Source organism: Corvus brachyrhynchos, unplaced genomic scaffold (assembly GCF_000691975.1).
Source record: "Corvus brachyrhynchos isolate BGI_N302 unplaced genomic scaffold, ASM69197v1 scaffold1097, whole genome shotgun sequence".
In the NCBI taxonomy this organism is placed as follows: Eukaryota; Metazoa; Chordata; class Aves; order Passeriformes; family Corvidae; genus Corvus; species Corvus brachyrhynchos.
The window spans coordinates 403,209-417,194 of record NW_008239003.1 but is presented as its reverse complement, the minus strand read 5'-3'; the positions used below and the strand labels follow the sequence as shown (position 1 = coordinate 417,194).

At 47.0% G+C, this 13,986-nt stretch overlaps 1 protein-coding gene across 1 annotated transcript in view; it reads left to right on the top strand.

The window, feature by feature from the left end:
* PAX5 (paired box 5) overlaps positions 1–13,282 on the top strand; it is a 132,196-nt gene extending 118,914 nt beyond the window's left edge. Inside the window, exons 10-11 of the mRNA XM_008637450.2 lie at positions 562–648; positions 7,997–13,282. Of these exons, the coding sequence (XP_008635672.2) occupies positions 562–648; positions 7,997–8,073 (164 nt within the window). The 3' untranslated portion in view covers positions 8,074–13,282. The remainder of the gene's footprint in view (positions 1–561; positions 649–7,996) is intronic.
* Positions 13,283–13,986: the final 704 nt, after the last annotated feature.

Sequence of the window (13,986 nt, the reverse complement as noted above, 5' to 3'; positions counted from 1 at the left end):
AGATAAATAGCCATAATTTTTCAATCCTTCTCTGTGCCTTTGTCTGGAGGGTTCAAATCCATCTGAAACTGATGCAAACATCCCACTCCTTGGATTACAGTGTTGGACAAATATCTGGGACCATGACCATGTTCTCCATTAAGGGTATCCAATATCTAGAAACTGGCTGGCTCATCTTCTCCTGCAGCAGAGACTGTATCTGAACAGCCCTGTCCTTGTATTGTATTTCTCATCCTGAGTCCTGTGGGGCTGGAGAAGCAAAGGCCAGCCCCATCAGTGTGTCCCAGAGGCTTCTCCATCCCTCCTTGTTTCCGTGCTCCTGTAGCAACTTCAGGAGGCCTGGACTGCAGCACAAAAAAGACACATAAAAGATGGCCGCACCCGTTTAATTAATAATTTGCCCACCCATATTCCCCTTCCTCAAGGCAGAGTGTCCAGGAGTGCTTTTACTGTGGCCGCCCGTGGAGCACAGCACACACTGGAGAACCCATTTACCCCAGAATGGTAACTGTCATCTCAAATCAAATGACCTTTTATTCTGTCTTTGTCTCTTTAACTTAGGGAGCGAGTTTTCTGGGACCCCATACAGCCACCCACAATATTCAACATACAATGACTCCTGGAGGTTTCCCAACCCTGGACTGCTGGGTAAGTGGTTGCCCCTGTCTTGAGAGATCAGTGCAAGGTGTACAGTGTTTGTCCAGCCCTGAGGTGGGCAGAATGTGTGTCCCAGCTTGTCCTCAGTCCCAATGCTTAGACCCAGAATGGGACTGCAGGTCTCCATTGGGGTGCATGATTGCTCTTGGTTCACTCGCCCTGGCCCAAACGTCTTGTCTTCCTGCTTCTGATAAAATCCTTCCAGAGACATAGGGTACTGCCGGAAAGCAGGACCACCATTTCTTTGAGGGTAAGGGGTCCTGTTCAGACAAAACTTGTGGTGCCAGTTTGCTTACAGCCAGTTGTAAGCTGCACTGCTTCCCATGCCATTGCTGCTTGTGCGTGCATGTGCTTTGCATTTATTCCTGATCTAGTGTTGTGTTTGCTCCCCAGTTGTGTGTATGCCCACTCCATCTCTCCTCAGCAAGAGACCACTGGTGCAGCCTCACTGATGCCAGCATGGTCCCTATGAGCAATGGGAGACAGAAGCCCTGTAACTCCTGCAGGATCATGGCCCTCATGTGAAGGATAAACATAATCCATTTTACACCCCTGTCAAAAGCTGGCCCACTTTGACCTTATATACATGTAGCATGCAGTAATTAGAATTTTTCCCTGCATAATTTGCATGGATGAGGTAAGTAAAATACCAATTAATTGTCATCTCTCAACACAGGAGTAGCATGCCTTAGAGATTTCCAGATTTATGGATGACAGGGCTGTTATATGTGACCTCCAGCAGCGAAATAATTTTGAATTTTTGTCGTACTTTTTTCATCCAGTTTCTTTGTTTTAAGTAATTGAGTCCCCATATAATTGAGCCACCCAGGCTGTATTCATCATGGTTCTTGTCCTTAAACAAATCCTTTGGGAGCAATAGACAGCCTCTGCTTCTCATGCCATGGTGCTGGTATAATGCTGCTATTTGCTGTGCCACATTTAAGGGTTTGTTAGTGCTTCCATCATAAATCAACAGACAGATCTTCAGCTAATATGGATGGGCATAGCTGCACAAAGCCAGGGGAGTCCCCGTGTTCAAACCCACTGTTTCCATGGCCACAGCCAGAGGCGCTGGCAGATTTTTGGTTGAGCAGCATGGGGAAGATGCTTTTGCCAGAGGCGAGAGCACACACCATGCTTTCTTCATTTCTCATTCTGCAACTCCTTTTGAATCAGGAGAGATGCTTCAGCAATACTCTGCATCATGGATAGGCCTGGGAAGCCAGATTTTGTGTGACTTTTAAAATTTTCCTTCTAAACTGTTAAAGAAACTGGCATGATACTGAAAATAAATGACAACCCAGCCCTTACCCTGCCCTTCTGCATGAAGACAGGGCTTTTGGAGAGGCTCCTGGGCTGTTTACTGTTTATCCTGCCTATGGGTATCCACCTCCATGAGAAGGGTGTGCACACTATCCGGAGCCATTCCAAAGCCATTCCTGAGCTCTGTGCCACCACACAGGGATGGGCAGTGGCCCTTTGATTCTGTCAGCAGCAGGTTGCACCCATGGCCTGCTCAGCTCTTTATTTGAGGTTATGGGCCTGTACTAGCTCTAAGCATGCTGTCCAGGGTGCTGGGCAAGGTAGGTCCCTGTGATGCCCTGAGGATGCTGGAGATGGGTAGGTCTGGGTCAGCAAAAGACTTTAAAGCAGAGGCTGATCATGAGACAACCACTTGCTGCCAGAACCTTTTACCTGTGCCATTCCCTTTTTTCTGCATTTATCCTCTTTTTCTCATTTCCTTTTTGGATCATGCATTTTGGGGGCAAATTCTGACTCATCTTCAACATATGAGCAGTTGTGGGTATAACATGCTCCTCACAGCAAAGCTCGTTTTCAGGCTAGTGAGGATTTCTTCAGCAATATTTACTTAGCAGCATGCTGTGAACGTGTGTTTAAATGAGGCAAGGGTAAAAAGAATCAGAGACGATCATATTTTTTCAGAAACTTCAGCTTTCTTGAGATTGAAGTGTTTCATGCTATAATGTCAATGGTGATTATTTTTCTTCTTTTTTTTCTGTTGGAAAATGTTAAAATATATAATATTGGCTTCCTTATGTTTGTCCTCTTCACTATACTTTGTTTCAGCATTAAAAAAAAAAAAAAAAAAAAGAAATGGGAATTTTTATTCTGCAGCAAGTCCTAAAGATGAACTTACCATTTCAGTTCAGTCTGGTCACAGAACTGGGGGGGACTGGAGTTTCCTGGAGAGGGAGTCCCCTTGTCTGACCAATGGTAGGTCCAAGTAAAGTGGTATGATCTGATCAAGAATGTGTTTGCAATCAGCTACAGTCTATGGGAGAGATGTCTGTTATGCCTTGCAGAGATCCCTCTTATCCACAGCTCTGCCTTTGTCACTGGAAGCCTGATCCTGCAATCCCTTCTCCCTAGTGCCTGCTAATCCCACTGGTAGTTTAGGTCAAGCAGGAGTCTGTGGCAGGAACTTTAAAACCTGCCCCAAGTCTCCCTGCACACCCAGAAGGTGCTGTGTGATGAGCCTGGGCACACGCAGTGGAGAATAGGTTAATTTGAACTATATCCAGGATGCTTCCACTCCTCTCAGGAGTATACGTGAGTGCATTTAGTAATTCTCTCCTGAGAACAAGCTCTGGCAGTATCAGGCTCAGAGCAGAAGCCTTGACAAAATTAATCAGGACTGGTACATTGCCTGACACAGTTTGTTTTACAAAGTCCTGCTCCTTTCACTAAGATGCAAGTGTAATACTGTAAGCACTTAGCAGCGCCTACATTCAATTAATTCCCTGTACTGGCAAGGAAGAATTGCAGCACAGCAATCACATAAGGCTGAGACCTGTGAAAGAGGAGCTAAAAGGAGAGATGCCATGATTTGCAAGTGGCTGGAGGAAAGGATACTTGGATTGAAAAATTATATGTGGGGGAGAGTAAAGAGAGAGAGATAAGAATGGTGAGAAAGCTTTGGTTTTTAGTCCCCAGTCTCTGTCCTGTATGTGTGGAGCAGCAGGGAGGGGTGTGAGGTGGTGTCTTCAGGGGAAGGCAGAACCATATTCATGGCATGTAGACACTGGGAATTGGCTGTCTGGCCTCAGCAAAGCACCAGCTACTCACCATTACCCCACTGTCTGCTCTGCCCTTGGTTCGGTGCTCCTCACTTCTCTGCACCAGGCACCATGCCTCTTCTGCTCCAGCTGTCCTGAAACCAGTGCAGACAGGGGACTGTGCTCCCTCCTATCTGGGGCAGTCTCAAATGCTGTGCCCCACGGCTCTTGGGGAAGAGCAGACAATCCAGCCATGGTCCTCCAGAATGGTCAACAGAAGCAGGGACTGAAGAAGTCAGTTATCTGCTGCAGCTTTGCAGCATCTTCATACTCTTGCATCCTGCATCAGCCCTGGTGGCACCCACACCTCTCTCGGTGTCAGAGACATGACAGACTTGGCTGTGGGGGATAACTCAGTCCCACCTCGGCTGCAGAAAGAGTGAGGACAGGCCCCAAGTTCCTGGAGGAATGTGCTGGGAAGAGGACATAAACCCTGACCACTTGTGTGGTGTGGCTTAGTGGCTGAAGTAGGTGTCTCCATCTCAAAGGCAGACAAAGAGATGAGGGAAGGAACATCTTTTTCCTTTCTTTTTTCACCACATTGTCCTGCAAAGGACCTGCAAGCAGCACAGGGCAGGGATGCACACGGAGGCACATGCATGAGCGCACGGGAGGCAAACGTGCATGTCTTGGGCTGTTACTGTCGGCACATACTGGTGCACATGAGCATAGGATCAGCTCAACATGTGCATGCTAAGGGCAGATAACAGCAACACTGTCTAATGAAGAAAAATTAGTTTTGTGCTGGCTTGTAGCTTTTGGCTCAGTCCTGCTCACTGTGGGTTCTGTTTAATGCAGTGTCCCCGCACACACGCAGATGTGGTCCCTGTGCGCTGCTTGGGAGGGTTTGGCTGCGGTGCCGTGTCTGCCAGTGCTGGCATGGCATCATGCAAGGGCAGGGCTAGGAGCCTCTCAATTAGGATTAGATTCAATTTCTCTGTGGGATTCTGTGGAAAGATTAGAGAACAAGTAGGCACTAGAAATGACTGTGTCAAGAAATAAATTGATGATAGTATGAATTAGAAAGGAAAAATGACAGAAGGATGGACTAGTCTGTTCTGGATGGGGGCATGATGACAGGAAGAGTGAGTGCTTTCATTTTTCACTTTAAATACAAGCTTCTTTGATTGCACAGCTGAAAGGCAAACTGGCAAAATCTAACTTGAGAGAAATGTAAGGCCTTTGGAATGCATGGGAGAAATACTGGGCTTTTTGTAGCTGCACTGAGTCAGAACAGCAGTGGAGGAAGAGAGAGTGGGAAAACAAAGGCTCTGACCCATAGAAGACCCCATTTACCCCAAAACCTCAGAAAGCACTGCATCCAGCTCTGGTGGGACCCACACACTTCTCCATGAGTTAGAGTGAAATTGTTTGGTTCCTCCTGTGTATTTTTCACCCCTCTGCCTGAGCTGAGCTGCCGTGGCTAGTGCTAGTGCTGCTGCCAGTGGGGACTGGGATCTCTGCTGACCACCACCACTGCCTGCTTCACACTGACCTCCTGGTGCTGTGATGGGTGAGGACAGCAGGTTCACCTGGCTCTTCACTGGCCTGTGAGCTGTTTTATGTCAAGGTACTGCCTGCCCTGCAGTGCAAAATGATCCCCAAGGACATCCAGGCAGCTGGATTGGCCATGACGGGACATGGGCCATCAAACTGGGCACCCGCAAGAGGGCAGCCCGCAAGAGGGCAGCCCCCACAGGGCATCCCGAAAACCCCAGCTAGACATGGCATGCACATTTCAAAGTCTGGTGAACTGTTAACTTTTGCCTTTACTCATTGAAGACTGGCCAATTTGACCAGGGAAGGCTTCTGTGCTTTCCATGGATTGAGTTTGGCTGGAATACTAAGTATACAGCATTTAATTTTGGGCTACCCATGAGAATGGTTTTCACTGTCCTTGTGAAGCTTTCCAGTATTGTCTGGGAAATATAGTTCCTGAGGCTGGGGCTTGTTAACCTGATGTCAGTTACCTGGAAGAAGGCTATCTGTCCAGCCCAGGATAGCGGCTGTGGTGCCCTCAGCAGGTAACAAAAGACTACACTTGTGCAAATGTAAATGGAATGATGACCTGCTGAAGGGTTCTGCTTTACCACCATTAGCTATGGCTTAAAATTTCTTACCTTTTAGTAAGTAAACCTAGGTTGGATTGGCTCCTGCCTAGGAGTTTGTGTACAGACATCTTTGCAAATGCTTGTCCTGGCCAGTGATTTCATGCACTCCCTTGTATTATTCTTGTGTATGGTAAAACTATCTTTCTAGACAGCTAGGACCACACTCCTGAAGATTGCTTTACCTTGTTTAAACCCAGCCCTTTGCAGTGGGTTTTTCTGATTTTGGACCATCCTTAGTCACTAAGGATGGCACTGAGGACATCACAGACCCACATGCTGTGTACAAGCTCCTGTTTTGCCACAGCACTGTGCAGAAGACACATTCCAGTAGCCAAAGTCCTCTGTTTCTGACCTCTCAGGGTTGCAGCAGCAAAGTACCACATGCTGTGGTAGAACACTGATCATGACAAAGAAGTTTTCTTCTCTGACTGACTGTGCTGAGCAGTGCATTGCACATACTGTGCAATAGCAAATGCTGCCTGTGCTGTTTTTTTCATGCATCAGCTTGTGCTCTCTTGGAAATGAAAAGCTGGAGGCTCGTGATGAAGCCTGAGCTGATCTCCTGATGTGGCACTCTGGACAAAAGCAGCCTAGAAGGAGCAGCTGGGCTTGCCTGTCAGATTGATCCTGTTGGACCCACAGCAGTGAGGTAGCCCCGCATTTTGCCAATGGTTAAGAGTGACTTTCCATGAGCTTTCTCCTAAGAGTCTGGCTCTGTGATTCTCACTCTGTGCCTGTGATTTTGAATGAGCAGCCCTCAAGTAATCACTCAGGTCATTTTGGAGTGAACAACAAAGCATTCATCTGTAGCTGTACAACAAGAGGAGATGCCAGGAGGTTCTCCAGCCTCCCAGAGTAGAGGCTTTTGGCGCAGCACAGAGCGTGTTACCAACAGCACCTGGCATGCCAGCTGGGTTCTCCTTCCAGCTCCAGAGGGTGTATAGGGCCATGGTGGTGGAACAGTTGGGGCACTGCCACGCTCAGGCTATGCCCAGGGCCTGGGCAACCACTGGACCTGCAGGAACAAGGTTTGCTAGAGTCTGGGATGGGAAGTGAACTCCTAATAATGCACCTTTGGCTTCACTGCCATTGATGCTTTCCTAAAGTGTTCACAGTCTCCACTGAGCTCTGGTGGAATCACCTTTTCTGGTGGGATCAGCTCCTGTTCCTTACTGAAGCAGCAAAAGTCACTGCATCTGCAGCAAAAGTCACATCCAGGGCTTTGAAGACCCTTGACCATGTCTGACAGACTGCTGCTTCATCTGTGTTGAAGGCAGGAAGCTTAGGATGGAAGGCAGCTCTCAGACAGGGCCTCTCATGAAAACAAACCCTGCAGCCCTGACTAATCCGGAACTGTTCCTCACATTGGCTCTTTGTTGCTCATCCAAACCTGCCTGGTGGTCTCAGATGCATGTGTCTGTGTCCTTCCAAGGGGGTTCTTCCACACTGTGATATGCCTTACATCCCATTCATGTGAAACTGGTGGCTTGCAGACCAAACTGGTAGCACCTCGAAGGGAGGAAACTCCCTTTTTAGGATGGATCAGAGTTGGTTTCATTGCAGGTGTGCTTGGAAGGTTTCTTAAAACTGATGCTGGCTGGACAGATTGGTATCTCTCTAGATACAAATCAAAGACTCTTCCTCATTCAAGCAAACAGTCCAGGTTCCTGGTGATCCTTGGGTTATCATCCTATCTACCAGTGCTTAGCCCTGCAGAACAGAAAATTGCCACCAATATTTTTCAGGCCTTTTCTTGGTAAACAAGTGCTTTCAATGAAATCTTTTGAATGCTTTGGCATTCAACCTTCTCTCCTCCTTTCAAAAGGAGGGAGAAAAATCAAAGAAATCAGAGTATGGTGGTATGTTGGGGTTGAAATATCTTGATTATCCATTCTGAAAAGTAATTAACTATTTTTGGTGAAATAAATGATGTTTTGAGTGAAGGAAAGGAAGAAGGTGTCAAACAGCAAGCAGCAATGCAAAGCAGTGGTAGCCTCCCTCGCATGCAGAATGCACGAATGCAATTTTTATTCTATTTACCAGCCTTTATTGAAGCTTTGGCTGGAGAGCTCTCTGACACCCATTGTCAGAACACTGCCAACTGGCACCTTTCCACCTTTGTCTTCCTCACAGTGGTCTCATCTCTCACAGGCTCCCCCTACTACTACAGCGCCACAGCCCGTGGGGCAGCTGCACCAGCCGCTGCTGCTGCCTATGACCGCCACTGACGCCGGAGCTCATGGCATCGGCACTGACGGCACGCACGTCTGGGACAACTATGACGAGTCATCTTGCTGCCACCATGCCAGCCACTCCAAAAGGGAAGGAGAAAGTACCTAGTAGGAACATGATAATTGAAATTTTGCTCTTTAAATTTGCTGAACTGATTGTTCTATTCATAAATCTGGTTGCGTCTTGAATCAAACAGAGAAACAGGAGGAAGTGGTTCTCCTGAAGCTCTGTGTGGTCAAAAATGCGTGGTAGCTTCATGTTCTTTGCAGCCAGCTGGCTACTGCTTTAATCGCCTGCGGGTGCCATGGCTGTATCTGGGGATAAGGAAGAGGTGTGAGCAGCTCCCCTTGGGACAGCTCCCTCTTGCTGCACACTGAAACAGGCTGTGAGACTCAAGGCAATTTTCTTTCCTTCTTCGTTTTTTTGGTTGGGGTTTTTTTTTTTTGGTTTTTGTTTTGGGGGTTTTTTTGTGTGTGTGGCAAAGAGAAAATCAGTCTCCTCAATTTTACATTACACAACCACACCACTGTAAATATTTGCTTGTTTGTATTACTGTAAGAGTAGCTTAAGCATAAACAGCAACATTGTACAAGTATGAACTCAAAACACATCCAAAAGTGTGTTTTGAAACTGGTGCACTGATTCAAAGAACTCAGTAAGCTTTAAGCAACTTTGAACCAGGTTAACACTCATTGTGGCTGTATTTTGGGCTGATGTAGTTTCTATATAGAGCATCCTATTTGACAGTTGTGTGTGATCATGCTATATGCTGGTATCAAACACATGGGCAACTGAAAGACATAGGCAATTTTGTGATATTTTACTGCTTAATATTCATTTATGTTCATTTGTCATCATACTAAACACTGGAACAAATTCACTGGTTTCAAGTTAAGCAGCATCCAGGAAGGAATTCCTAAATAACAGTTGAGACCTTGTGTGTATCTCTATAGATTGTGTGCTATATCCCAGTCATGAGAACCCTGAGAGGAAGGCAGAGAAATACCATGGTTATGATTTTTGTTAAGTGCATGTACTGAGTGGGGTGTACCAGGCATGAGGGCAGCTGCACTCACTTTCCAAGCCAAGCTGGAGGGGGAAGTGCTTGTTTCGTGGTGTCTGTACATTTCTGTGAAGGCATTGCAGATTCCAGCACTGTAGTCCAGACGTTTTGCCCTGCTAATTCCATGTTTCTTCCCTCCTACTTGAATAGGAAGCACTAATAGTCACGTTTCAATGTGCACCTTGGGGGGGGGGCGCTAAATTAAGAGAGCAGAGCAGCTACAAATGACCTGCTAAGCAGCTACACCAATCACTGCCTCTCCATGGAGCCAGGAGAACTGCTGATCTCTCCCCAAAGTCTCCCCCTACCCAAACCAAGGCACAGACAAACTCAGCCACATAAGGATGATGGGCATGACCCCATCCCTTCCCTCCTGAGGGCAGTGGAGAAGCTCCCTGGTCCTGATGAGGTGAAGATCTGGCTGTAGCCTCCTTACTCCCTACCCAACCATTCTCATCCACCCAGAGCTGCATGGGCTCTGCTGAGGGGTCCTGTTGGTGCTTGCCTGCAGAAGAAAGGTTGCTGGTGTCAAACCTGAGATGCAGTCCTGTGGATGAACATTCAAGCAGGTATTCACCAGCTTCCAGCTGTACAAGCATTTCTCTGGCAGCTGAGTTAACACTATTCTCTCTCCTCCCTTCCCATCTCATCACTTGTGCTGCATATCTGTAGTGGCAACTGATCTGCTGAGAAATTCCCTCTGCCACTCCAGTGGCATCTTCTCATGGTATGGAAATGCAGCCATCCCTTCCAAGTTTCCAGGGCAGATGTGTTCCAGTCCTCAGCAGCCACAGAGATATCTAGGTCCCACCAGCTCAGTGACATTTCAGTGTGATGTTCACAGATGTCATCAGGAATTTTAGCCAGAGTCTTTCAAACTGTGCCCCTAACCCAGAAATAAGTTTTGTGACAAACTTATCAGTGAGATGAGTGCCAGTTTTAATCTTTCAGCACTTAATAATTGTTACACACCTGTTTGTAACAAAAGGAACCTTCTGGAGCCCTACTTTGGGTTCGTACCTATCTGAGTACCCCATGATTGCTTGCACCCCTTGGACAATACTGGAAAGGGCATTTCTGTCCCTGGGACCACATGCAAGAGCCTGGCCAAGGGGTGTGCATTGTCTCCACTCTGAGCACGTGCACCTTCTCTGTGAGCTCAGGAAGGGATACAGCTGTCCAGTGCCTTTGCTGAAGAGATGAGAAACAAGGGTTGGCTGCTGGTGTTGCATCTGGAGCAGAGGTGTGCTGAGTTACACCAGCTGTTGGGACACCATCAGGCTTGGCTAAAAAAAGTCTGTGTGCCCAGAGAGGGAACTGCAGCTCATTGGCATGTGAGTCCTTCACCCACTCTGCCTACTCTCCTGCAACCACATTACTTTTACTTGTTTCCTCAGCAGCATGAATTGTGTGACGTACATTAATTCAGATAACATTGAGAAGACCAAACAAGAGATTTCAGCAGATGTTAGCATAGTCATGCCAGAAGTGCTTGTATCTGGGCTGGGGACTTAGGCAGGACATGACAGGTGTGCTTCCTCCAAATGGAATGGATGTGTGGATGCCACTGGCTGAAGTGACCCAAAGTGCTCAGGCCTGACTGGCCTCAAGGCTTTCATCAGGACTCCCTGAGGGCAGCCCTTGGCCTGTCAGCCATGGTGGCATGATAGCCTCCATCCCAGGAACTCTGTGGTGCACAGGCAGCTGCTGAGGGGAAACCCAAAACTCCCACCCTTGCAAATGCGAAGAGACTTGTGCCTGACCCATTTCCCAGTACGTGGCAGCCATGGCTCACTCACATCTGCTGGGACATCTCTCTGTCACAAACAGCCAGTAAGAGTTAGACCATGGAGTATTCATACCATGCTGCTGGAAAAGGCACTTCTTGACAGTACGTTCTGTTTTTGAGAAAATTTCACCTGAGATTTACAAACTGCTTTCCTCAGGAAGACTTTCTGTCCATAGTCTTCATTGTGGGAATCCTCCTCCTTGGGAACCATCTCTGAAAGGCACTGTTGGTAGAAGGTGGTCATCTGGGGTTGATGGAGGATTGCCTGCCTCCATCTATCCTCTGTGGCCTCACTGTTTCATGGGGAAGGTGTTAGTGGGTGAGGTGGAGACGGGAAGCAAATGATCCTTTGGGGCTGCAAGGAGGGGAAAGAGCCAGCCCAGTGCTGGGTTTTGGGTGCCCTGCTAATCCTTTACTCAGGTGGGATGCCCTGTAGAGCAGTGAATCATTATTAAACCCTTGTAGAAAACAACCCCATGAAGTGCCTTCAGGCAGTTTCAGCACCAAACTCTGTAATACACTTGGTTAGATGGAGGGTTTTCCAGTACTTGACACTCCAGCAATAATTTTATCAAATATGTTGCTGATACAGGCTAAGAAATGAAATCTGAGAGGTGGAGAGAGACAAAGCTGCTGCAAGACTAAATCAGTGGAGGCCAGAGCCAGGATTGCATGAGCTGATTTGTTGAGGAAACCTTCAGTTAAATGCTGTCAGACTGTGACTATAAAGAAGACAAAAAATGTTGTGGACACTGAGTTTGTGTAGCATCTGTGTCTGAAGGCTCAGTTATGGAGATATTATTGTTAGGCACCTCTACTGACTGCAGAGCTCTGGATGTCTCAGGACCGGATCAACAGATAAAAAGCTTTGTTTGATCACTGTTAAATTAGAAAAACTCTTGGGGCTCTGTGGTCATGGGGCCAGAGAGTGTTTGTTCATTCCATGATGTCTGAGAAGTTCTCTCATTAGACTGGCAGGTGTTGGGACAACATCGGTGCTTGAGGCACTTGGGAGAGATATGGTGAGGAAAGAAACAGCACCAGGGTACATGGAGCTCACAGTCTGTCACCCCTCCTTGACTGCCTGTGACTGAGCCCTCTCGGTGCTGTAGTGTGAGGGCCACACAGTGGGAGAGAGCAGCATGGTGGGTGAGGGAGCTGTGATGGGCTCACTGTGGCAGGTCCTATCAAGTACTGGATGTTGATAAGTGCTTTGCCATGCTGGTCTTAAGATAATGGGGTTATATTCCTATTTTTCTTTTTCTTTAATTTATGTATTTTACACATCCTTCAGTATGGAGGAGCTCGGAAGCCATGTTACGGTCTTGCTTATTTCCAGATGCGGGTACCCATAGCTTCAAGAGCTGTGGCCTGTAGCAGAGTCAACATGTAGCTGTCACTGGCTGCAACATGGCTCTGACCAAGTGTCCTTCCCGGTACTGCACTTTCTTCTGCATGCATGTGCCACTGGGAAGCATGAGGTCACAGGCACATGAGGTAGCACAGCACTAGGCTGACCCACCCCATGGCTCTGTCCCAGCAGACTCTGGAAAAACCTGTTTTTTCTTCTGGATTCATTGATGAAATGTTAGAGGATCAACAGCTCTTGGCTAATGTTCCCTGCAGTCTCACTAAGTGTGCAACTGATCGTCCCACATGGGTGTTGTTAGGCAGGGCCAGGTCAGGCAGCCTGCACTGACAGAGGCACTGGGCACACGTTCTGAGCCGCAGCCACTGCCACTCCGCTCTGGAGATAGAGAGCTCAGTAGCAGCACAAGGCTGGGGATGCCATCTACAAAGCCCTGTAGTTCCTCAGACCTGCTCTTGTCACAGGTACATGTTACTACAGCATGAGAAACAAAATTATCTGAAAGGATCAAAACCAGTTAGTGTTCTTTTTCTGGTGGAGCTAATGAGACTTGACATGCAAACACTGAGTGAAAACCGTGTCAGAGTGATGCCCTGATTGCTCATCTTGGCATCACAGCTGGCATAGGTGTCAGCTCCAGCAGTGGCCTCACTCACAAGTCCTGTGAAAGGCTCACAGAATGCAGGAGCTCCAGGGTGGGAGCCAGACTGAAAGGACTGAGCTGGACACAGCTGCAGCATTGCTGGGTGGGCAGGCATGCCTGTAGGGATTGCTGTCTACACACTTGTATGTTTGGACACACTTGAGTATCTTAGAAGCTTGTGGGGGTTGTGGAGAGGGGGACCCTAGTCCTGCATTAGCCCCAGGCACCACCCAGCCAGACCTCTGTGTCCAAAGTCTCTGGCTCTGCCCTGTTCAAATAAGGTGGGAAAAATGGCCAGTGGGCATTTAGACCTGCCTTTCCCTTTGCTCAGCCTCCTGTGGGAAAAAAATCTTGCCCTGGTTTTTCACTTCGTAGTGGCCTTTGTACATTCCAAAATTATAGAAACTCATTTCATTGCAAATGGAATTCCTTTCCAAGAAAAAAAAAGAACGACCTTTTTTTTCTTACAAACTACTCTGTATTAGGGACTTTTAGCATCAAAGAAATACGTATCTGTTGTATCCACCAAAGTCTGCAATGCCTGCATTGAACCTTACTTCTTTAAAAAGAGAGGAAAAAGAAAGAGATGGAGAAAAAGAAAAGCCGCCTCACCTTGAAAAATACATACAAACAAAAAAATAACTTAAAAAAAATCATAAAAATAACTGTTGAATTGCCTTTGAAAGTAGGGGATAACATCTGTTGCAAAACAGATGAAAAAATGCTTCTTAAAATGTGTATGTTTTGTATTCTTTTTTTCTAGTAGGAAAAGAACAAACTTGAAATCTTGGTGTTTTTTCCTTAGTGCTGTGTGTTGCTTTTGTGTGTTATAATATTTGAATGTAATTACAGCAGTGCCAATTTGCCAAAGACGTCGAACATTATTTTGGGGATTTTGTTTTGGGTTTTGTTTTGGGTAGCCAAAAGGGAGGTGGGCTGGGGATCAGGGGTGCTAAGGCATGGGTCAAAAAGAAGGGGCCGTTTGAAGGGGTTTTTTCTTTTTTTTTTTTTTAATTCTTTTTCTTGTCAAACTGAAATTTGTGAT